The 25,916-nt window shown below is 40.8% G+C and overlaps 1 protein-coding gene across 2 annotated transcripts in view; it reads left to right on the plus strand.

The window, feature by feature from the left end:
* Positions 1-25,916, plus strand: part of GPALPP1 (GPALPP motifs containing 1) — a 154,976-nt gene that overhangs the window by 44,190 nt on the left and 84,870 nt on the right. For both annotated transcript variants that reach the window (XM_053707993.1, XM_053707994.1), the window contains exons 2-3: positions 6,496-6,637; positions 7,513-7,623. In XM_053707993.1, the coding sequence (XP_053563968.1) occupies positions 6,496-6,637; positions 7,513-7,623 (253 nt within the window). The remainder of the gene's footprint in view (positions 1-6,495; positions 6,638-7,512; positions 7,624-25,916) is intronic.

The raw sequence follows: 25,916 nt of genomic DNA on the forward strand, positions 1-25,916 counted from the left end.
TTGGATTCCTGATGACTGATTTCAGTCCTACCAAAGCTAAGTTCATTTATTTTAATGTTATGAATTTTTATCTTTAGCTATGGTTTGTAATAAGTTATCATGATAAGCTTTTACATGCAGAGTCCATCAGTATTAATGCATTATCAATAGCTATTCTTTTAACATCTAATGTACAAGATATACCTAGGTATTTATAAGAATATTTTCTGATTCTATTCTAAAGGCTTTGTCTGCCATCCCGCCTTCTAATAAAATGAAAGGTCTTTTTTAAACTTCTCATTTAGTTGATGAATTTTCATTCAGAATATCTTTCATCAGATATTGACACTAACAAATCTACTTTTTTACTTTTAAATAGAGTACATTCGTTCTTTGTTGAAAAGGTGTTGATTATATTGGATATTGAGGAGACTAGTCCTTTTGATTTTAAGACTAGCTAACATTTAAATTCTGCTTATTAAACCTCCTGTAGTTTCTTCAGAGGTTTTTTCCAGTTCCTGATACTAGGGAATGGAATAGGCCTGGGACTTCTTTTATTCCTTCTTTAAGGTTTTTAAATTGTATCCTTTGCCAACAGTTAGTTTGGAGTTCTGGGGAAATATCCCCAAAGTTAATGGGGCTATCTCTACTCTTGCTAAACATACTACTATTCCTATGGAAATAGTATTTATTTTTAAGTTCCTTCAGATGGGAAACTTGTATCTTATCTAAAGAAAATTATTTTATTTTCAGGTCCTTTTCTTAGGCCTGCAATTTATTTGGCTGATGTTGCAACTGCTTCAACTTTTTGGTTGGATACTTTAGCGCAACAAGTATCGGATTATGATTTGTTTAGCATTGTTAAGTTGATTCAACATGCTAATAATTTCATTTGTGATGTTATTTTTTGATATTTTCACAGTTGAGGTTAAATCTATGTCTTTAGCTATTTTAGCTAGAAGAGCTTTGTGACTTAAAATCTTGGAATGCTAATTTGATTTCTATAATCCAGATTTCTATTTTTCCAAGGTAATAAATTATTTGGTTCACAATTGGATTCAATACTTTCATCTGTTACTCTGGGGAAGGGAGTTTTTTTGCTTCAAGATTAAGTTCTAAGAGTAAATCTTAAGCTTATATTAGTTTTTGTTCTTAATAAGGAACAGAAACCTAATTCTTCCCCAAGTAACATGTTTCTATTTGGAAGCTTTCTTCAAAATGGAATGATTTCAAACCATTTAAAAGATTAAAGTCAGCCCCCAAATTCGCATGAAGGTGCGGCCCTTATTCCATCTTAGCTGGTAAGGGGCAGGTTAAGACTTTTATAAAAGTTGTTTGGTTTAATTCGGTCCAAACTTCTTAGATTTGGGTACAGAATAGGATTCAGAGTAAGACCGCCTGTGAGAAGTGTTTTTTTTTTTTTTTTCTCTCTCTAGCATATTCCAGCTATTCCAGTAAAGGTTCAGACTTTCCTGAAGTGTGTTTCAGACCTGGAGTTATCTGGGGTATCCATACCAGTTCCTTTTCAGGAACAGGATCTGGGGTTTTGCTCAGAACTATTCATTGTCCCAAAGATAGAAAATCTTTTTGAATTGTCATGTAAGAGTACAATCTTTTAGAATGGTGTTTATATGGTCTATTCTGCCTTATGGTCAGCAAGGGCATTATTTGCCTACAATAGACTTGCAGGATGCATATCTTCATATTCTGTTTTCATTCAGATTATTTTCATTTTCTGAGATTCTCTTTTTTAGACAAGCATTGCCAATTTGTTGCTTTTCCTTTCTGGCCTAGCGACAGCTCTAGGAATCTTTTCAAAAGGTTCTCAGTGTTTCCTTATTTGGACGATATTGTGGTATTTGTTCAGTCTTTTTGTTCTGCAGAATCTCATACGTTTCAACTTCTGTTGTTTCTTCAAGGACATGGTTGGAGGATCAAGGGTCACCTTTTTTGGGTTTCCAGATAGATTGTGTCAATGTCTTTGTTTCTAACAGACAAGAGACAATTTTTATTGGGTTCAGCTTGTCGGAACCTTTAGTCTCTATTATTTCCTTCAGTAGCTATATGCATGGAAGTTTTAGGTCTCATGACTGCAGCATTGGATTCGATTCTCTTTGCTTATTTTCATATGAAACCTCTCCAGTTTTTAATGCTGAATTAATGGTGCAGGGATTATTCTAGGATACCACATTTAATGTCCTTGAATCCCAATATTCAACTATTTCTGACTTGGTGGTTAGATCACCATCGAATAGTTCTACGGGTCTCTTTGGTTCATCCAACCTGGACCGTGATCACAACAGATGTGAGTCTTTTAGGTTGGGAAGCTGTCTGGGGATCTCTGACAGCACAAGGGGTTTGGAAATCTCAAGAGGCGAGATTATCTATCAATATTTTGGAACTCCGTGCGATTTTCAGAGTTCTTCAGTTTTGGCTTCTATTTGAAGAGAGAGACGTTTATTAGTTTTCAGACAGACAATGTCACAACTGTGGCGTATGTCAGTCATTAGGGTGGGACTCTGTCCTCAGGCTATGAAAGAAGTATTTTGGATACTTGCTTGGGCAAAATCCAGCTCCTGTCTAATTTCTGCAGTCCATATCCCAGGTTTAGACAATTGGGAAGCAGATTATCTTTGTCATCAAGCTTTACATCCGGGAGAATGGTCTCTTCACCCAGATGTCTTTTTTTTCAAGTTGTTCAGATGTGTGGGCTTCCAGAAATAGATCTGATGGCATCTCATCTAAACAAGAAACTTCCCAAGTACCTATCTTGGTCCAGGGATCCTCAGGCGGAAGCAGTGGATGCATTGACACTTCCTTGGAGTTATCAACCTGCCTATATTTTTCTGCCTCTAGTTCTTCTTCAAAGAGTGATTTTCAAAATCATCATGGAGGAATTGTTTGTGCTGCTGGTGGCTTCAGCATGGCCGCTCAGGTTTTGGTATGTGGATCTTGTTCGGATGTTCAGTTGCCAACCTTGGCCATTTCCGTTTAGGTCAGACCTTATATCTCAAGGTTTGTTTTTCCATCAGGATCTCAAATCATTAAATTTGATGGTATGGAGATTGAATGCTTAGTCATAGAAGTTTCTCTGACTCAGTGATTTAAACTATGTTGCAGGCTCGTAAATCTGTGTCTAGAAAGATTTATTATCGAGTCTGGAAGACTTACATTTCATGGTGTTCTTCTCATAAATTCTCTTGGAATTCTTTTAGAATTTTTCAGTTTCTTCAGGATGGTTTAGATACCGTTTTGTCTGCAAGTTCTTTGAAGGACAAATCTCTGCTCTTTTTGTTCTGTTCCACAGAAAAATTGCTAAACTTCCTGATATTCATTGTTTTGTACAGGCTTTGGTTCGTATCAAGCCTGTCATTAAATCATTTTCTCCTCCTTTGAGTCTTAATTTGGTTTTGAAGGCTTTACAGGCTCCTCCGTTTGAGCCTATGTATTTTCTGGATATTAAATTACTTTCTTGGAATGTATTGTTCCTTTTGGCCATCTCTTCTGCTAGAAGAAGTTTCTGTTTTATCTGCTCTTTCTTGTGAGTCTCCTTTTCTGATTTTTCATCAGGATAAGGTGGTTTTTGCGGACTTCGTTTAAATTTTTTCCTAAAGTTGTGAACTCTAACAACATTAGTAGAGAAATTGTTGTCCCTTATTTGTGTCCTAATCCTAAGAATTCTCTGGAGAGATCCATACATTCTTTGGATGTGGTAAGAGCTTTGAAATATTATGTTGAAGCTACTTTCAGGTAGACTTCTAGTCTGATATCTTTTCCAGTTCTAGGAAAGGTCAGAAGGCTTCTGCCATTTCTTTGGCATCTTAGTTAAAGCTTTTGATTCATCATGCTTATTTGGAATCGGGTAATTCCCCGCCTCAGAGGATTACGGCTCATTCTACTAGGTCAGATTCACTTCCTGGGTTTTTAAGAATGAAGCTTCTGTTGATCAGATTTGCAAAGCAGCAACTTGGTCTTCTTTGCTTACTTTTTCCTAAATTCTACCATTTTGATGTTTTCTCTTCTCAGAAGCAGTTTTTTGGTAGAAAAATACTTCAGGCAGCTGTTTCAGTTTGTTTCTTCTGCATATATTTTCAGTTTTTTTCATTATGTGATTAATACTTTCGATTTGGGTTGTGGATTATTTTTTCAGCGGAATTGGCTGTCTTTATTTTTATCCCTCCCTCTCTAGTGACTCTTGCGTGGAGTTCCACATCTTGGGTATTTGCTATCCCATACGTCACTAGCTCACGGACTCTTGCCAATTACATGAAATAAAACATAATTTATGTAAGAACTTACCTGATAAATTCATTTCTTTCATATTGGCAAGAGTCCATGAGGCCCACCCTTTTTGTGGTGTTATGATTTTTTTGTATAAGCACAATTATTCCAATTCCTTGTTGATGCTTTCGCTCCTTATCACCCCACTTCTTGGCTATTCGTTAAACTGAATTGTGGATGTGGTGGGGGGTGTATTTATAGGCATTTTGAGGTTTGGGAAACTTTGCCCCTGCTGGTAGGAATGTATATCCCATACGTCACTAGCTCATGGACTCTTGCCAATATGAAAGAAATGAATTTATCAGGTAAGTTCTTACATAAATTATGTTTTTCCAGACCCGCTCTCTGTGCTCTACTGAGCGGGTCTGTTTTTTTCACTGAGCGCATCTGGGCAGCTGTCTAGTCACAGCCCGGCCCGACCGCACCATTACACTCAGTGCAGCACCGGCAATATTAGGTTCTATAAATCTAACACTAATATAATGTTATATAACATTATTATATATTAACATTATTTTCTATGTTTACTGGCCCTTTAAAGGGACATTAAACACTTATTAAATGCTAGATAGAATGAAGCATTCAAAGAAAAGATTAGTCTGAGAATAACATGTAGATGTATTTATTAAGTCTCATTAGTCGTTTAAAGTGACAAAATAAGTGTAACGTTTTAGTGACTATAAAACAATGGGAGCTGCCATGTTGTAACTTGTTACTTTCTCTGCTGTGGCCAATTAGAGACAGTTATAAATAGATCGCTAGAGTGTGCAGCCAATAGCTGTGTGGCATATAACAGTGTTCTGCACTTTCATTTCTAACAGGAACTGAAAAGCTCACAATTTCAGAATGGAATTGCTGGAATAGAGGACAAAATAAACAATGAAAGGTTTTTATATATATATATATATATATATATATATATATATATAATTTTATCATTTTATATACGAAACTCAAAGTGTTTAATGTCCCTTTGAGGAAGGATATTCTCTTCTAATATAAATTTTAGTGTATTAGAAAGGTGTCAGATGTGCTTTTAATTCGTATTGAACCTAGCCATAGTTGGTATAATAAAGTTTGTTATATGCTACTTTACAAAAATATATGCAGACATTTATAGTTGCTTACATGTTTTTATGTTAGCACACCATGGCTCGTATTGCCCCTAATGAAACTGTTTCTGCGAGAGCCTTCAGGCTCACCGGAAACAAGAGTTAAGAAGCAGCGGTCTTAAGACCGCTGCTCCTTAACTCGTCCGCTGCCTCTGAGCTGCGGACATCAGTCTGCCCTATCGTATACGATCAGGTTGATTGTCACCCCCTGCTAGCGGCTGATTGTCCGCGAATCTGCAGGGGGCGGCATTGCACAAGCAGTTCACCAGAGCAGCTTGTGCCATGTTAAATGTTGACAGCGTATGCTGTCGGCATTCAGCGATGTCTGGCGGACATGATCCACTACAGCGCATCATGTCCGCCACACTTTGATAAATCGACCCCCATGTGTCCACACAAGTATATAGTAGATAAACTATGTGGAAATATTGATGCAGGGTACCTGGTGTTAGGGCAAGTTGCTGTTCCTTTCTGTTTCATCCCTCCCTTGGCTGCCATACCTGGACACTGTTCACTCTAAGACAGGGCTCGACAAACCTAGGAGTGAACAGTGACCAGGTATGGCAGCCATTTTACCGCCTGGCTTCTAGTTTCTGGGTTATTCTCCATATATCTATATACAAATACCACAGTCTGGCTCCTAAATATTCTTACTGGTTCCTAAATTTTGAAAAGATTTGTCTACCCCTGCTGTAGTATGTCCCCATTAGGCAGCAGCTAATGTTGTGTGGTTAGCAGGTCCTTAGACACCAGGCAAAGAGAGATGGCTAAAGCTGTCTTTGTTCAGACTCCCTGTTGCACAAGTCTTGCCCTGAATCTACATTCATACCTGCCAGCAACTTGCCACACGCATTGACGTATATGCTCCAAGAATAAATGTAACATACCCACATGTGGAACTGACCTCTAGTACTGGGTTAGTAAGACATTGTAGTAGACAAACAAGACGGCTGGATACTGCCTGTTATATAAAAAAGGTTGAGGTGTGTTACCATTTCCTTCATGAGCGTTAATTCGTTTGATACAGACTTTAATTAATAGATGTTTGTAACTGTTGCTGTCTTTTCTTGTTTGTGCTAATGTTAACTATGTAAAAGTGTTCTAGCAGCTCTAGTATGTTTAGTTGCAGGTCCAGTGCTTCCACCTGGCTACAAGTGTGACCAAAACTCAGATTCGTCTGATGACAGTGACCAGGACAAAAAATCCAGGCTCTGGGACCACAGGAGACGTTCCCATACCAGTGAGGAAAATGAATCCAAACCAAGGTTAGTTTGAGTGTCAGTTAAAGGCACACAAAACTGCAATAACAAAATGGCGTAATGTATAATAGCATTTTCTTATTGCACTATTTAGTCCTATAACTATGCATTACCCCTATGAGCTGGATACAGGCTGGTAGTCCAGAGCACATATACGCTAATGATTGGCTCACAAACCTGAGTTCAGCTCAGGTCACCGGTTCATTGAAACCCCAGGGCTGACTAATTCATCCCAACATGGGGGTTAAACACTCTGTTATAGGCAAGTATTAGAGCATTCTATTGTTACAGTTTCATTGAAATAATGTCCTTAGTTAAATAAATAAATGTTCCTTTCAATATAGTTGTCAATCTTCACTAGTCATGTTGTTCTACTCTAGAGAAAACATAATGTCTACGGCAACCACCTCTTACACATTTTAATTGATTTAATAAATAAATATTTTAAAGGGTTACTTATAGTTTCTGTTATCCAAATGAAATGGTAGCATTTATAGATGCTGCGGAATATGTTTGTTCCTAAAAGCCAAATGTGAATTAAAAAGCTGTTTAAAGTGAAAAATACAGCAATATAAGATGTGTATTGTCAGTTAGTGGGATCTTGCTGTTTATTCACGTTAAATTTAGACTTCACATTTTGCTTTCAGGCAACAAATACTTTAAATTTGCTTTTTTACATATCCGTTATTGCTTGAGTGAAATATTCTGTTCATTTTAAAATTGGCTGAATAATTTAATGCTGACTTACTAAAATAACATAAATAAGATATATATATATATATATATATATATATATATATATATGTGTGTGTATGAAATTGATTTGTAAACTCTTCTTGTGTAAGTTATAGTAATACCAGGTCACAATGTTGTTTATGCAGAAATGAAGTTGTTTCTTCAGCACCAGCAGAGGATGAGGATGATGATGATGATGGCTTTTTCGGCCCAGCACTTCCTCCAGGATTTAAAAAGCAGCCTGACTCTCCTGAGAGGTCAGTTTTAAACTTTAATTCAATAAATACATTCTACACAGTTAGTTAAAATACAGAAATGAGAAATAAGCACCAACAAAAAATACTTTTTCTGTCACTTATTGTCAAATAGTTAAATGCCCAGGCAACTGAGGGATGGAAGCATGTTTTATAATGACGTGGTCAACTGTGTTCCCTGTTTATGACCATAGTCTATTGCTATGTTCTCTGTACATAGAGCTTTCCCAGTACTTGATGTTGGACAGTTGTTGCAGGTGACACAAATTCACACGATTTCCCAGGGGATAAAGCTGCAACTATGTGAGCCTTAATTTTAGAATGGTTTTATAGCATTTATAGCAACTTGGGGTTGGGGTTGATAGCAGGATGGGGATTTGTGATATCACGTGAGGAATTAAACAAATACATTGTTGATCAAAAGTATGTAAAGCCTCTACTGATATGAGGGAGCATGTTAAAGGGACACTGTACTGTAATATTTTTTCCTTTAATGTGTTCCCAATTACTTTTTATACCAGCTGCAGCAGTCCATTTATTGGAAGCTGCCCCTTTAGATTATTTATGGTATGTGAAATATCTGCTTTTGCACATTAAATACACCTAAATTGTTCTCAAGATCATGCATATTTAAAAAGGTTAGTTTGCAAAATGAGCAGATATCCATTTCTTATCTCACTCTTTTTACTCTTTTTACTCAAAGTCAATACTTCGGTATATTAAAAATTCATTTTAGGTGATGGTTTCAAGGACAAAGCCATCCTATTTCAATTGCACACATAAACCAAAAGGAGCAATTTACTGTATATTTAATACTCTGCAGCTGGTGTAACAAGTCATTGAGAGCACATTGGGCTAGATTACAAGTGGCACGCTATTAAGTGCTCACGTTCAAGTGTAAACTTCGCTATGTAATCTTTTTGCACATGCGGGTTAGCACACGTTTTACAAGTTGAAAGTAAAAGATTTGCATGCAATCGAAAGTTGTTGCGTGCTAACTTCAGGACCTCAGATATGTGACAGCGCTTTTTCTCCCCATAGACTTCAATAGAGAGCGCAGAAGAAAAAAACACTTATCACGTGCTAACCCAACAGGAGTTATGTCACAATGTTCTTCACATACAGGACAATGTTATTTTTATTTCTTCTGTTAAGTGTGATCAGTCCACGGGTCATCATTACTTCTGGGATATTACTCCTCCCCAACAGGAAGTGCAAGAGGATTCACCCAGCAGAGCTGCATATAGCTCCTCCCCTCTACGTCACTCCCAGTCATTCTCTTGCACCCAACGACTAGATAGGATGTGTGAGAGGACTATGGTGATTATACTTAGTTTTATATCTTCAATCAAAAGTTTGTTATTTTAAAATAGCACCGGAGTGTGTTATTATCTCTCTGGCAGAGTTTGAAGAAGAATCTACCAGAGTTTTTGTTATGATTTTAGCCGGAGTAGTTAAGATCATATTGCTGTTTCTCGGCCATCTGAGGAGAGGTAAACTTCAGATCAGGGGACAGCGGGCAGATGAATCTGCATAGAGGTATGTAGCAGTTTTTATTTTCTGACAATGGAATTGATGAGAAAATCCTGCCATACCGATATAATGTCATGTATGTATACTTTACACTTCAGTATTCTGGGGAATGGTACTTCACTAGAATTACACTGTAAGAAATACATAAAGCTGTTTAATAACTAGAGATTATGTTTAACGTTTTTGCTGGAATGTAAAATCGTTTTCATTTACTGAGGTACTGAGTGAATAAATGTTTGGGCACTATTTTTCCACTTGGCAGTTGCTTAATCTGTTTTTCTGACAGTTTCTGTTCTCCCTCACTGCTGTGTGTGAGGGGGAGGGGCCGTTTTTTTGGCGCTTTTACTGCATCAAATATTTCAGTCAGCAACTCATTGTATTCCCTGCATGATCCGGTTCATCTCTACAGAGCTCAGGGGTCTTCAAAACTTATTTTGAGGGAGGTAATTTCTCTCAGCAGAGCTGTGAGAATTATAGTTTGACTGAGATAAAAAAACGTTTATTCTGTAATTTGTTTCCTGCTTTCAGAATTTGTTATCTTTGCTAATGGGATTAAACCTTTGCTAAAGTTGTGTTGTTTACAAGGATTGAGGCTATAACTGTTTCAATTTATTAATTTTCAACTGTCATAGATCTTCTGTGCTTCTTAAAGGCACAGTACGTTTTAATATTATTCTAATTGAATTGTATTTCCAAGTTGCAAGTTTATTTGCTAGTGTGTTAAACATGTCTGATTCAGAGGATGATACCTGTGTCATTTGTTGCAATGCCAAAGTGGAGCCCAATAGAAATTTATGTACTAACTGTATTGATGCTACTTTAAATAAAAGTCAATCTGTACAAATTGAACAAATTTCACCAAACAACGAGGGGAGAGTTATGCCGACTAACTCGCCTCACGTGTCAGTACCTACATCTCCCGCTCAGAGGGAGGTGCGTGATATTGTAGCGCCGAGTACATCTGGGCGGCCATTACAAATCACATTACAGGATATGGCTACTGTTATGACTGAGGTTTTGGCTAAATTACCAGAACTAAGAGGTAAGCGTGATCACTCTGGGGTGAGAACAGAGTGCGCTGATAATATTAGGGCCATGTCAGACACTGCGTCACAGGTGGCAGAACATGAGGACGGAGAACTTCATTCTGTGGGTGACGGTTCTGATCCAAACAGACTGGATTCAGATATTTCAAATTTTAAATTTAAACTGGAAAACCTCCGTGTATTACTAGGGGAGGTGTTAGCGGCTCTGAATGATTGTAACACAGTTGCAATACCAGAGAAAATGTGTAGGTTGGATAAATATTTTGCGGTACCGACGAGTACTGAGGTTTTTCCTATACCTAAGAGACTTACTGAAATTGTTACTAAGGAGTGGGATAGACCCGGTGTGCCGTTCTCACCCCCTCCGATATTTAGAAAAATGTTTCCAATAGACGCCACCACAAGGGACTTATGGCAAACGGTCCCTAAGGTGGAGGGAGCAGTTTCTACCTTAGCTAAGCGTACCACTATCCCGGTGGAGGATAGCTGTGCTTTTTCAGATCCAATGGATAAAAAGTTAGAGGGTTACCTTAAGAAAATGTTTGTTCAACAAGGTTTTATATTGCAACCCCTTGCATGCATTGCGCCGATCACGGCTGCAGCGGCATTCTGGATTGAGTCTCTGGAAGAGAACATTGGTTCAGCTACTCTGGACGACATTACGGACAGGCTTAGAGTCCTTAAACTAGCTAATTCATTCATTTCGGAGGCCGTAGTACATCTTACTAAACTTAAGGCGAAGAATTCAGGATTCGCCATTCAGGCACGCAGGGCGCTGTGGCTAAAATCCTGGTCAGCTGATGTTACTTCTAAGTCTAAATTGCTTAATATACCTTTCAAAGGGCAGACCTTATTCGGGCCCGGGTTGAAAGAGATTATCGCTGACATTACAGGAGGTAAAGGCCATGCCCTGCCTCAGGACAAAGCCAAAGCCAAGACTAGACAGTCTAATTTTAGGGCCCCCGATCCGGGATCGGATCTAGTGGGGGGCAGACTTTCTCTCTTCGCCCAGGCTTGGGCAAGAGATGTTCAGGATCCCTGGGCGCTAGAGATAATATCTCAGGGATACCTTCTGGACTTCAAATACTCTCCTCCAAGAGAGAGATTTCATCTGTCAAGATTGTCAACAATCCAGACAAAGAAAGAGGCGTTTCTACGCTGCGTACAAGAGCTCTTGTTAATGGGAGTAATCCATCCAGTTCCACGATCGGAACAGGGACAGGGGTTTTACTCAAATCTGTTTGTGGTTCCCAAAAAAGAGGGAACTTTCAGACCAATCCTGGACTTAAAGATCCTAAACAAATTCCTAAGAGTTCCATCGTTCAAGATGGAGACTATTCGGACAATTTTACCTATGATCCAAGAGGGTCAGTACATGACCACTGTAGATTTAAAAGATACTTACCTTCACATACCGATTCACAAAGATCATTATCGGTACCTAAGGTTTGCCTTCCTAGACAGGCATTACCAGTTTGTGGCTCTTCCATTCGGATTGGCTACAGCTCCAAGAATCTTCACAAAGGTTCTGGGTGCTCTTCTGGCGGTACTAAGACCGCGGGGAATCTCGGTAGCTCCATACCTAGACGACATTCTGATACAAGCTTCAAGTTTTCAAACTGCCAAGTCTCATACAGAGTTAGTGCTGGCATTTCTAAGTTCACATGGATGGAAGGTGAACGAAAAGAAAAGTTCACTCGTTCCACTCACAAGAGTTCCCTTCCTGGGGACTCTTATAGATTCTGTAGAAATGAAGATTTACCTGACAGAGGACAGGCTAACAAGACTTCAAAGTGCTTGCCGCACCCTTCATTCCATTCAACACCCGTCAGTGGCTCAATGCATGGAGGGAATCGGCTTAATGGTAGCGGCAATGGACATAGTACCCTTTGCACGCTTACACCTCAGACCACTGCAACTGTGCATGCTAAGTCAGTGGAATGGGGATTACTCAGACTTATCCCCTTCTCTGAATCTGGATCAAGAGACCAGAAATTCTCTTCTATGGTGGCTTTCTCGGCCACATCTGTCCAGGGGGATGCCATTCAGCAGACCAGACTGGACAATTGTAACAACAGACGCCAGCCTTCTAGGTTGGGGTGCCGTCTGGAATTCTCTGAAGGCTCAGGGACAATGGAGTCAGGAGGAGAGTCTCCTGCCAATAAACATTCTGGAATTGAGAGCAGTTCTCAATGCCCTCCTGGCTTGGCCCCAGTTGACAACTCGGGGGTTCATCAGGTTTCAGTCGGACAACATCACGACTGTAGCTTACATCAACCATCAGGGAGGGACAAGAAGCTCCCTAGCTATGATGGTAGTATCAAGATAATTCTCTGGGCAGAGTCTCACTCTTGCCACCTGTCAGCAATCCACATCCCGGGAGTGGAGAACTGGGAGGCGGATTTCTTAAGTCGTCAGACTTTTCATCCGGGGGAGTGGGAACTTCATCCGGAGGTCTTTGCCCAAATACTTCGACGTTGGGGCAAACCAGAGATAGATCTCATGGCGTCTCGACAGAACGCCAAGCTTCCTCGTTACGGGTCCAGATCCAGGGATCCAGGAGCAGTCCTGATAGATGCTCTGACAGCACCTTGGGACTTCAGGATGGCTTACGTGTTTCCACCCTTCCCGTTGCTTCCGCGATTGATTGCCAGAATCAAACAAGAGAGAGCATCAGTGATTCTAATAGCACCTGCGTGGCCACGCAGGACTTGGTATGCAGACCTGGTGGACATGTCATCCTGTCCACCTTGGTCTCTACCTCTGAAACAGGACCTTCTGATACAGGGTCCCTTCAAACATCAAAATCTAACTTCTCTGAAGCTGACTGCTTGGAAATTGAACGCTTGATTTTATCAAGACGTGGGTTTTCTGAGTCAGTTATTGATACCTTAATACAGGCTAGGAAACCTGTTACCAGAAAGATTTACCATAAGATATGGCGTAAATACCTATATTGGTGTGAATCCAAAGGTTAATCTTGGAGTGAGGTTAGGATTCCTAGGATATTGTCTTTTCTACAAGAAGGTTTAGAAAAGGGTTTATCTGCTAGTTCATTAAAGGGACAGATCTCAGCTCTGTCCATTCTGTTACACAAACGTCTGTCAGAAGTTCCTGACGTCCAGGCTTTTTGTCAGGCTTTGACCAGGATTAAGCCTGTGTTTAAAACTGTTGCTCCACCATGGAGTTTAAACCTTGTTCTTAATGTTTTTCAGGGCGTTCCGTTTGAACCCCTTCATTCCATTGATATAAAGTTGTTATCTTGGAAAGTTCTATTTTTAATGGCTATTTCCTCGGCTCGAAGAGTCTCTGAATTATCAGCCTTACATTGTGATTCTCCTTATTTGATTTTTCATTCGGATAAGGTAGTTCTGCGTACTAAACCTGGGTTCTTACCTAAGGTAGTTACTAACAGGAATATCAATCAAGAGATTGTTGTTCCTTCTTTATGCCCAAATCCTTCTTCAAAGAAGGAACGTCTACTGCACAACCTGGATGTAGTCCGTGCTCTAAAATTTTACTTACAGGCAACTAAGGAATTTCGACAAACGTCTTCTCTGTTTGTCATTTACTCTGGGCAGAGGAGAGGTCAAAAAGCTTCCGCTACCTCTCTTTCTTTTTGGCTTCGTAGCATAATTCGTTTAGCTTATGAGACTGCTGGACAGCAGCCTCCTGAAAGAATTACAGCTCATTCTACTAGAGCTGTGGCTTCCACTTGGGCCTTCAAGAATGAGGCCTCTGTTGAACAGATTTGCAAGGCTGCAACTTGGTCTTCGCTTCATACTTTTTCCAAATTTTACAAATTTGACACTTTTGCTTCATCGGAGGCTATTTTTGGGAGAAAGGTTCTTCAGGCAGTGGTTCCTTCTGTATAAAGAGCCTGCCTATCCCTCCCGTCATCCGTGTACTTTTGCTTTGGTATTGGTATCCCAGAAGTAATGATGACCCGTGGACTGATCACACTTAACAGAAGAAAACATAATTTATGCTTACCTGATAAATTCCTTTCTTCTGTAGTGTGATCAGTCCACGGCCCGCCCTGTTTTTAAGGCAGGTAAATATTTTTTAATTTATACTCCAGTCACCACTTCACCCTTGGCTTTTCCTTTCTCGTTGGTCCTTGGTCGAATGACTGGGAGTGACGTAGAGGGGAGGAGCTATATGCAGCTCTGCTGGGTGAATCCTCTTGCACTTCCTGTTGGGGAGGAGTAATATCCCAGAAGTAATGATGACCCGTGGACTGATCACACTACAGAAGAAAGGAATTTATCAGGTAAGCATAAATTATGTTTTTTTTTTATATATATATATATATATATATATATATATATATTTCTCTTGTTAAGTGTATCCAGTCCACGGATCATCCATTACTTATGGAATATATTCTCCTTCCCAACAGGAAGTTGCAAGAGTCCACCCACAGCAAAGCTGCTATATAGCTCCTCCCCTAACTGCCATATTCAGTCATTCTCTTGCAAGCCTCAACATAGATAGGAGGTTGTGAGAGTCTGTGGTGATTTATACTTAGTTTATTCTTCAATCAAAAGTTTGTTATTTTTAAATGGCACCGGAGTGTGCTGTTTTTCTCAGGCAGTATTTGGAAGAAGAATCTGCCTGCATTTTTCTATGATCTTAGCAGACGTAACTAAGATCCATTTGCTGTTCTCACACATTCTGAGGAGTGAGGTACTTCAGAGGGGGAATGGCGTGCAGGTTTTCCTGCAGAAAAGGTATGTGCAGTAAAATATTTTTCTAGGAATGGAATTGACTAAGAAAATACTGCTGATACCGAAGTAATGTAAGTAAAGCCTTAAATGCAGCGATAGCGACTGGTATCAGGCTTATTAATAGAGATACATACTCTTGTAAAAATGTGTTTTAAAACGTTTGCTGGCATGTTTAATCGTTTTTTTAACATATGTTTGTTGATAAAACTTATTGGGGCCTAAGTTTTTTCCACATGGCTGGCTTAAATTTTTGCATAGAAACAGTTAACTGAAGCTTCCCACTGTTGTAATATGAGTGGAAGGGGCCTAATTTAGCGCTTTTTTGCGCAGTTAAAATTACAAAATGAATCATCCAGATTCCCTCAGCAGTCCCATGAATACTACAGGACTTTTCTAAAGGGCTAAAAAGACTTCCAAAATCGTTTATAAGGAAGGTAATCCACAGCTCTGCTGTGGCAGTTTTGTTGTGTCTTTTTTTGATCTGTTTTTTGCATTAAGGGGTTAATCATCCATTGGCAAGTGGGTGCAATGCTCTGTTACCTTATTACATGTACTGTAAAAATTTCGTTTGTTTTACTGTCTTTTTTCACTGTTTTTCAAATTTTGACAAAATTTGTTTCTCTTAAAGGCACAGTAACGTTTTATATATTTGCTTGTTAACTTGATTTAAAGTGTTTTCCAAGCTTACTAGTCTCATTATTAGTCTGTTTTAACATGTCTGACATAGAGGAAGCTCTGTGTTCATTATGTTTTAAAGCCATGGTGGAACCCCATCTTAGAATGTGTACCAGATGTACTGATTTCATGTTAAACAATAAAGATTATTTTTTGTTTTTAAAAACATTATCACCAGTGGATTCTGTCGTGGGGGTAGTTATGCCGACTAACTCTCCCCACGTGTCAGACCTTTTGACTCCCGCTTCAGGGACTCACGCTCAAATGGCGCCAAGTACATCAAGGGCGCCCATAGCGTTTATTTTACAAGACATGGCAAAGGTGGTGAATAATACTCTGGCAGCAGTATTAGTCAGACTACCTGAAATTAAAGGAAAGCAGATAGCTCTGGGGGTAGATACAGAGCATACAGACGCTTTAAGAACCATGTATGATACTACCTCACAATATGCTTAGTCTGTGGGTGATTTTTTTTTTTTGACTCAGGGAAGATGATTTAACCTGATTCTGATATTTCTACATTTAAAATTTATGCTTGAGAACCTCCACTTGTTGCTCAGGGAGACTTTGGCTGCTCTGAATGAATGTGTACAATCGCAGGGCCAGAGAAATTGTGTAGACTGGATAAATAATATGCAGTGCCGGTGTGTACTGATGTTTTTCCAATACCTAAAGAGGTTTACTAAAATTTTTTTTAATAAGGAATGGGATAGACCAGGTGTGCCGTTCTCTTCCCCTCCTATTTTTTAGAAGAATGTTTTCTTATAGTTACCGCCACACGGGACTTCTGGCAGACAGTTCCTAAGGTGGAGAGAAGAGTTTCTACTCTAGCTAAGCGTACCACTACCTCTGGCGAGGACAGTTGTGCTTTTTAGATCCAATGGATAAAAAAACATAATTTATGCTTACCTGATAAATTCCTTTCTTCTGTTGTGTGATCAGTCCACGGGTCATCATTACTTCTGGGATATAACTCCTCCCCAACAGGAAATGCAAGAGGATTCACCCAGCAGAGCTGCATATAGCTCCTCCCCTCTACGTCAGTCCCAGTCATTCGACCAAGAATCAACGAGAAAGGAGTAACCAAGGGTGAAGTGGTGACTGGAGTATAATTTAAAAGATATTTACCTGCCTTAAAACAGGGCGGGCCGTGGACTGATCACACAACAGAAGAAAGGAATTTATCAGGTAAGCATAAATTATGTTTTCTTCTGTTATGTGTGATCAGTCCACGGGTCATCATTACTTCTGGGATACCAATACCAAAGCAAAAGTACACGGATGACGGGAGGGATAGGCAGGCTCATTATATAGAAGGAACCACTGCCTGAAGAACCTTTCTCCCAAAAATAGCCTCCGAAGAAGCAAAAGTGTCAAATTTGTAAAATTTGGAAAAAGTATGAAGCGAAGACCAAGTTGCAGCCTTGCAAATCTGTTCAACAGAGGCCTCATTCTTAAAGGCCCAAGTGGAAGCCACAGCTCTAGTGGAGTGAGCTGTAATTCTTTCAGGAGGCTGCTGACCAGCAGTCTCATAGGCTAAACGTATTATGCTACGAAGCCAAAAAGAGAGAGAGGTAGCAGAAGCTTTTTGACCTCTCCTCTGTCCAGAATAAACGACAAACAGGGAAGAAGTTTGGCGAAAATCTTTAGTTGCCTGCAAGTAGAACTTGAGGGCACGAACTACATCCAGATTGTGTAGAAGACGTTCCTTCTTTGAAGAAGGATTTGGACACAAGGATGGAACAACAATCTCTTGATTGATATTCCTGTTAGTGACCACCTTAGGTAAGAACCCAGGTTTAGTACGCAGAACTACCTTGTCTGAATGAAAAATCAGATAAGGAGAATCACAATGTAAGGCTGATAACTCAGAGACTCTTCGAGCCGAGGAAATAGCCATTAAAAACAGAACTTTCCAAGATAACAATTTTATATCAATGGAATGAAGGGGTTCAAATGGAACACCCTGTAAAACGTTAAGAACTAAGTTTAAACTCCATGGCGGAGCAACAGCTTTAAACACAGGCTTGATCCTAGCTAAAGCCTGACAAAAAGCCTGGACGTCTGGATTTTCTGACAGACGCCTGTGTAACAAGATGGACAGAGCTGAAATCTGTCCCTTCAATGAACTAGCTGATAAACCCTTTTCTAACCCTTCTTGTAGAAAAGACAATATCCTAGAGATCCTAACCTTACTCCAGGAGTAATGTTTGGATTCGCACCAGTATAGGTATTTATGCCATATTTTATGGTAAATCTTTCTGGTAACAGGCTTCCTAGCCTGTATCAGGGTATCAATAACCGACTCAGAAAAACCACGTTTTGATAAAATCAAACGTTCAATTTCCAAGCAGTCAGCTTCAGAGAAGTTAGATTTTGATGTTTGAATGGACCCTGTATCAGAAGGTCCTGTCTTAGAGGTAGAGACCAAGGCGGACAGGAAGACATGTCCACTAGATCTGCATACCAAGTCCTGCGTGGCCATGCAGGCGCTATTAGAATCACTGATGCTCTCTCCTGCTTGATTTTGGCAATCAATCGAGGAAGCAGCGGAAAGGGTGGAAACACATAAGCCATCCCGAAGTTCCAAGGTGCTGTCAAAGCATCTATCAGAACCGCTCCCGGATCCCTGGATCTGGACCCGTAGCGAGGAAGTTTGGCGTTCTGGCGAGACGCCATGAGATCTATCTCTGGTTTGCCCCAACGTCGAAGTATTTGGGCAAAGACCTCCGGATGAAGTTCCCACTCCCCCGGATGAAAAGTCTGGCGACTCAAGAAATCCGCCTCCCAGTTCTCCACTCCCGGGATGTGGATTGCTGACAGGTGGCAAGAGTGAGACTCTGCCCAGCGAATTATCTTTGATACTTCCACCATTGCTAGGGAGCTTCTTGTCCCTCCCTGATGGTTGATGTAAGCTACAGTCGTGATGTTGTCCGACTGAAACCTGATGAACCCCCGAGTTGTTAATTGGGGCCAAGCTAGAAGGGCATTGAGAACTGCCCTCAATTCCAGAATGTTTATTGGAAGGAGACTCTCCTCCTGATTCCATAGTCCCTGAGCCTTCAGAGAATTCCAGACAGCGCCCCAACCTAGTAGGCTGGCGTCTGTTGTTACAATTGTCCAGTCTGGCCTGCTGAATGGCATCCCCCTGGACAGGTGTGGCCGATGAAGCCACCATAGAAGAGAATTTCTGGTCTCTTGATTCAGATTCAGAGTAGGGGACAAATCTGAGTAATCCCCATTCCACTGACTTAGCATGCATAATTGCAGAGGTCTGAGGTGTAGGCGTGCAAAAGGTACTATGTCCATTGCCGCTACCATTAAGCCGATCACCTCCATGCATTGAGCTACTGACGGGTGTTGAATGGAATGAAGGACACGGCATGCATTTTGAAGCTTTGTTAACCTGTCCTCTGTCAGGTAAATCTTCATTTCTACAGAATCTATAAGAGTCCCCAAGAATGGAACTCTTGTGAGAGGAAAAAGAGAACTCTTCTTTTCGTTCACTTTCCATCCATGCGACCTTAGAAATGCCAGAACTAACTCTGTATGAGACTTGGCAGTTTGAAAGCTTGAAGCTTGTATTAGAATGTCGTCTAGGTATGGAGCTACCGAAATCCCTCGCGGTCTTAGTACCGCCAGAAGGGCACCCAGAACCTTTGTGAAGATTCTTGGAGCCGTAGCCAATCCGAATGGAAGAGCTACAAACTGGTAGTGCCTATCTAAGAAGGCAAACCTTAGATACCGGTGATGATCTTTGTGGATCGGTATGTGAAGGTAAGCATCCTTTAAATCCACTGTGGTCATGTACTGACCCTCTTGGATCATGGGTAAGATTGTCCGAATAGTTTCCATTTTGAACGATGGAACTCTTAGGAATTTGTTTAGAATCTTTAAATCTAAGATTGGCCTGAAAGTTCCCTCTTTTTTGGGAACCACAAACAGGTTTGAGTAGAACCCTTGTCCTTGTTCCGACCGCGGAACCGGATGGATCACTCCCATTATTAACAGATCTTGTACGCAGCGTAGAAACGCTTCTTTCTTTATCTGGTTTATTGACAACCTTGACAGATGAAATCTCCCTCTTGGGGGAGATAATTTGAAGTCTAGGAGGTATCCCTGAGATATGATCTCTAGTGCCCAGGGATCCTGAACATCTCTTGCCCAGGCCTGGGCGAAGAGAGAGAGTCTGCCCCCCACTAGATCCGGTCCCGGATCGGGGGCTCTCGGTTCATGCTGTCTTTGGGGCAGCAGCAGGTTTCCTGGCCTGCTTGCTCTTGTTCCAGGACTGGTTAGGCTTCCAGCCTTGCCTGTAACGAGCAACAGCTCCTTCCTGTTTTGGTGCAGTGGAGGTTGATGCTGCTCCTGTTTTGAAGTTCCGAAAGGGACGAAAATTAGACTGTCTAGCCTTAGCTTTGGCTTTGTCTTGAGGTAGGGCGTGGCCCTTACCTCCTGTAATGTCAGCGATAATCTCTTTCAAACCGGGCCCAAATAAAGACTGCCCCTTGAAAGGTATATTAAGTAATTTGGACTTAGAAGTAACATCGGCTGACCAGGATTTTAGCCACAGCGCCCTACGTGCCTGTATGGCGAATCCTGAGTTCTTAGCCGTAAGTTTGGTTAAATGTACTACGGCCTCCGAAATGAAGGAATTAGCTAGTTTAAGGACTCTAAGCCTGTCCGTAATGTCGTCTAGCGTAGATGAACTAAGGTTCTCTTCAAGCGACTCAATCCAAAATGCTGCCGCAGCCGTAATCGGCGCGATACATGCAAGGGGTTGTAATATAAAACCTTGTTGAACAAACATTTTCTTAAGGTAACCCTCTAATTTTTTATCCATTGGATCTGAGAAAGCACAGCTATCCTCCACCGGGATAGTGGTACGCTTAGCTAAAGTAGAAACTGCTCCCTCCACCTTGGGGACCGTTTGCCATAAGTCCCGAGTGGTGGCGTCTATTGGAAACATCTTTCTAAATATTGGAGGGGGTGAGAACGGCACACCGGGTCTATCCCACTCCTTAGTAACAATTTCAGTTAGTCTCTTAGGTATAGGAAAAACGTCAGTACTCGCCGGTACCGTAAAGTATTTATCCAACCTACACAGTTTCTCTGGTATTGCAACGGTGTTACAATCGTTGAGAGCTGCTAAGACCTCCCCTAGTAATACACGGAGGTTCTCCAATTTAAATTTAAAATTTGAAATATCTGAGTCCAATCTGTTTGGATCAGAACCGTCACCCACAGAATGAAGCTCTCCGTCCTCATGCTCTGCGAGCTGTGACGCAGTATCAGACATGGCCCTAGCATTGTCAGCGCACTCTGTTCTCACCCCAGAGTGATCACGCTTGCCTCTTAGTTCTGGTAATTTAGACAAAACTTCAGTCATAACAGTAGCCATATCTTGTAATGTTATCTGTAATGGCCGCCCAGATGTACTAGGCGCCAAAATATCACGCACCTCCCGGGCGGGAGATGCAGGTACTGCCGCGTGAGGCGAGTTAGTCGGCATAACTCTCCCCTCGCTGTTTGGTGAAATTTGTTCACATTGTACAGATTGACTTTTATTTAAAGTAGCATCAATACAGTTAGTACATAAATTTCTATTGGGCTCCACCTTGGCATTGGAACAAATGACACAGATATCTTCCTCTGAGTCAGACATGTTTAACACACTAGCAAAAAACTTACAACTTGGTTATAATCTTTTTTAGCAAAAAACGTACTGTGCCTCAAAGAGGTACTAACGATTAAATGACAGTTGAAATAATGAACTGAAAAACAGTTATAGCATCAAACTTTAAAACAACAAAACTTTTAGCAAAGGTTTGTTCCCATTAGTAAAATAACAATAATTAAATTTGACATAAAAAATACAAAGCAACGTTTTTATTCACAGACACTATAAGAATTCTCACAGCTCTGCTGAGAGAATTTACCTCCCTTCAAAGAAGTTTGAAGACCCCTGAGATCTATCAGAGATGAACCGGATCATGCAGGAAATATAAAAGTAACTGACTGGTATTTTTTGATGCGTAGCAAAGAGCGCCAAAAACGGCCCCTCCCTCTCCCACACAGCAGTGAAGAGAAACGAAACTGTCACAATTAAAGCAAAAAAACTGCCAAGTGGAAAATAATGCCCAAATATTTATTCACACAGTACCTCAGCAATGTAAACGATTCTACATTCCAGCAAAAACGTTTAACATGATAATTAGTTATTAAAAAGGATTAGTGACCTTTAACAGAGTAGTTCCGGTGAAATACCATCCCCAGAATACTGAAGTGTATACATACATGTCATTTTAACGGTATGGCAGGATTTTCTCATCAATTCCATTCAGAAAATAAAAACTGCTACATACCTCAATGCAGATTCATCTGCCCGCTGTCCCCTGATCTGAAGCCTTTACCTCCCTCAGATGGCCGAGAACAGCAATATGATCTTAACTACTCCGGTTAAAATCATAGTAAAAAACTCTGACAGATTCTTCCTCAAACTCTGCCAGAGAAGTAATAACACGCTCCGGTGCTATTTTAAAATAACAAACTTTTGATTGAAGTCATAAAAACTAAGTATAATCACCATAGTCCTCTCACACATCCTATCTAGTCGTTGGGTGCAAGAGAATGACTGGGACTGACGTAGAGGGGAGGAGCTATATGCAGCTCTGCTGGGTGAATCCTCTTGCATTTCCTGTTGGGGAGGAGTTATATCCCAGAAGTAATGATGACCCGTGGACTGATCACACATAACAGAAGAAATGTTTATTCAACAGGGTTTTTATCCTGTAGCCCCTTGCATACATTGCTTCTGTCACTGCTGCTGCGGCGTTCTGGGTTGAGTCTCTTGATGAGGCTTTACAGTTAGCGACTCCATTGGATGAATATATTTGACAAGCTTATGCTAGCCAATTCCTTTGTTTTCTGATGCCTTTGTTCATTTGACTAGACTAACGGCTAAGAATTCAGTTTTTTACTATACTGGCGCGTAGAGCGCTATGACTTATATCATGGTCAGCTGTCGTGACTTTAATAAATAAACTATTTAACTTCCCTTCAAGGGGCAGACCCTATCGGGCCTGGTTTGAAGGAGATTATTGCTTATATCACTGGGGGAAAAGGTCATGCCCTTCCTCAGGATAGGTCCAAATCAAGGGCCAAAAAAGGTCTAATTTTCTTCTGTTAAGTGTGATCAGTCCACGGGTCATCATTACTTCTGGGATATTAACTGCTCCCCTACAGGAAGTGCAAGAGGATTCACCCAGCAGAGCTGCATATAGCTCCTCCCCTCTACGTCACTCCCAGTCATTCTCTTGCACCCAGCAACTAGATAGGTCGTGTGAGAGGACTATGGTGATTATACTTAGTTTTATATCTTCAATCAAAAGTTTGTTATTTTAAAATAGCACCGGAGTGTGTTATTACCTCTCTGGCAGAGTTTGAGGAAGAATCTACCAGAGTTTTGCTATGATTTTAGCCGGAGTAGTTAAGATCATATTGCTGTTCTCGGCCATCTGAGGAGTGAGGTAAACTTCAGATCAGGGGACAGCGGGCAGATGAATCTGCATAGAGGTATGTAGCAGTTTTTATTTTCTGACAATGGAATTGATGAGAAAATCCTGCCATACCGATATAATGTCATGTATGTATACTTTACACTTCAGTATTCTGGGGAATGGTACTTCACTAGAATTACACTGTAAGAAAGACATAAAGCTGTTTAATAACTAGAGATTATGTTTAACGTTTTTGCTGGAATGTAAAATCGTTTTCATTTGCTGAGGTACTGAGTGAATAAATGTTTGGGCACCATTTTTCCACTTGGCAGTTGCTTAAATCTGTTTTTTCTGTCAGTTTCTGTTCTCCCTCACTGCTGTGTGTGTGGGGGAGGGGCGCTTTTACTATGCATCAAATATTTCAGTCAGCAACTCATTGTATTCCCTGCATGATCTGGTTCATCTCTATAGAGCTCAGGGGTCTTCAAAACTTATTTTGAGGGAGGTAATTTCTCTCAGCAGAGCTGTGAGAATTATAGTTTGACTGAAATAAAAACTTTTATTCTGTAATTTGTTTCCTGCTTTCAGAAATTGTTATCTTTGCTAATGGGATTAAACCTTTGCTAAAGTTGTGTTGTTTACAAGGATTGAGGCTATAACTGTTTCAATTTATTAATTTTTAACTGTCATAGATCTTCTGTGCTTCTTAAAGGCACAGTACGTTTTAATATTATTCTATTTGAATTGTATTTCCAAGTTGCAAGTTTATTTGCTAGTGTGTTAAACATGTCTGATTCAGAAGATGATACCTGTGTCATTTGTTGCAATGCCAAAGTGGAGCCCAATAGAAATTTATGTACTAACTGTATTGATGCTACTTTAAATAAAAATCAATCTGTACAAATTGAACAAATTTCACCAAACAACGAGGGGAGAGTTATGCCGACTAACTCGCCTCACGTGTCAGTACCTACATCTCCCGCTCAGAGGGAGGTGCGTGATATTGTAGCGCCGAGTACAGCTGGGCGGCCATTACAAATCACATTACAGGATATGGCTACTGTTATGACTGAAGTGTTGGCTAAATTACCAGAACTAAGAGGTAAGCGTGATCACTCTGGGGTGAGAACAGAGTGCGCTGATAATATTAGGGCCATGTCAGACACTGCGTCACAGGTGGCAGAACATGAGGACGGAGAACTTCATTCTGTGGGTGACGGTTCTGATCCAAACAGACTGGATTCAGATATTTCAAATTTTAAATTTAAACTGGAAAACCTCCGTGTATTACTAGGGGAGGTGTTAGCGGCTCTGAATGATTGTAACACAGTTGCAATACCAGAGAAAATGTGTAGGTTGGATAAATATTTTGCGGTACCGACGAGTACTGAGGTTTTTCCTATACCTAAGAGACTTACTGAAATTGTTACTAAGGAGTGGGATAGACCCGGTGTGCCGTTCTCACCCCCTCCGATATTTAGAAAAATGTTTCCAATAGACGCCACCACAAGGGACTTATGGCAAACGGTCCCTAAGGTGGAGGGAGCAGTTTCTACTTTAGCTAAGCGTACCACTATCCCGGTGGAGGATAGCTGTGCTTTTTCAGATCCAATGGATAAAAAGTTAGAGGGTTACCTTAAGAAAATGTTTGTTCAACAAGGTTTTATATTGCAACCCCTTGCATGCATTGCGCCGATCACGGCTGCAGCGGCATTCTGGATTGAGTCTCTGGAAGAGAACATTGGTTCAGCTACTCTGGACGACATTACGGACAGGCTTAGAGTCCTTAAACTAGCTAATTCATTCATTTCGGAGGCCGTAGTACATCTTACTAAACTTACGGCGAAGAATTCAGGATTCGCCATTCAGGCACGCAGGGCGCTGTGGCTAAAATCCTGGTCAGCTGATGTTACTTCTAAGTCTAAATTGCTTAATATACCTTTCAAAGGGCAGACCTTATTCGGGCCCGGGTTGAAAGAGATTATCGCTGACATTACAGGAGGTAAAGGCCATGCCCTGCCTCAGGACAAAGCCAAAGCCAAGACTAGACAGTCTAGTTTTCGTTCCTTTCGTAATTTCAAAGCAGGAGCAGCATCAACTTCCTCTGCACCAAAACAGGAAGGAGCTGTTGCTCGCTACAGACAAGGCTGGAAACCTAACCAGTCCTGGAACAAGGGCAAGCAGACTAGGAAACCTGCTGCTGCCCCCAAAACAGCATGAATTGAGGGCCCCCGATCCGGGATCGGATCTAGTGGGGGGCAGACTTTCTCTCTTCCCCCAGGCTTGGGCAAGAGATGTTCAGGATCCCTGGGCGCTAGAGATAATATCTCAGGGATACCTTCTGGACTTCAAATACTCTCCTCCAAGAGAGAGATTTCATCTGTCAAGATTGTCAACAATCCAGACAAAGAAAGAGGCTTTTCTACGCTGCGTACAAGAGCTCTTGTTAATGGGAGTAATCCATCCAGTTCCACGATCGGAACAGGGACAGGGGTTTTACTCAAATCTGTTTGTGGTTCCCAAAAAAGAGGGAACTTTCAGACCAATCCTGGACTTAAAGATCCTAAACAAATTCCTAAGAGTTCCATCGTTCAAGATGGAGACTATTCTGACAATTTTACCTATGATCCAAGAGGGTCAGTACATGACCACTGTAGATTTAAAAGATGCTTACCTGCACATACCGATTCACAAAGATCATTACCGGTACCTAAGGTTTGCCTTCCTAGACAGGCATTACCAGTTTGTGGCTCTTCCATTCGGATTGGCTACAGCGCCAAGAATCTTCACAAAGGTTCTGGGTGCTCTTCTGGCGG

This window comes from Bombina bombina, chromosome 3, assembly GCF_027579735.1.
Source record: "Bombina bombina isolate aBomBom1 chromosome 3, aBomBom1.pri, whole genome shotgun sequence".
NCBI classification, from domain to species: Eukaryota; Metazoa; Chordata; class Amphibia; order Anura; family Bombinatoridae; genus Bombina; species Bombina bombina.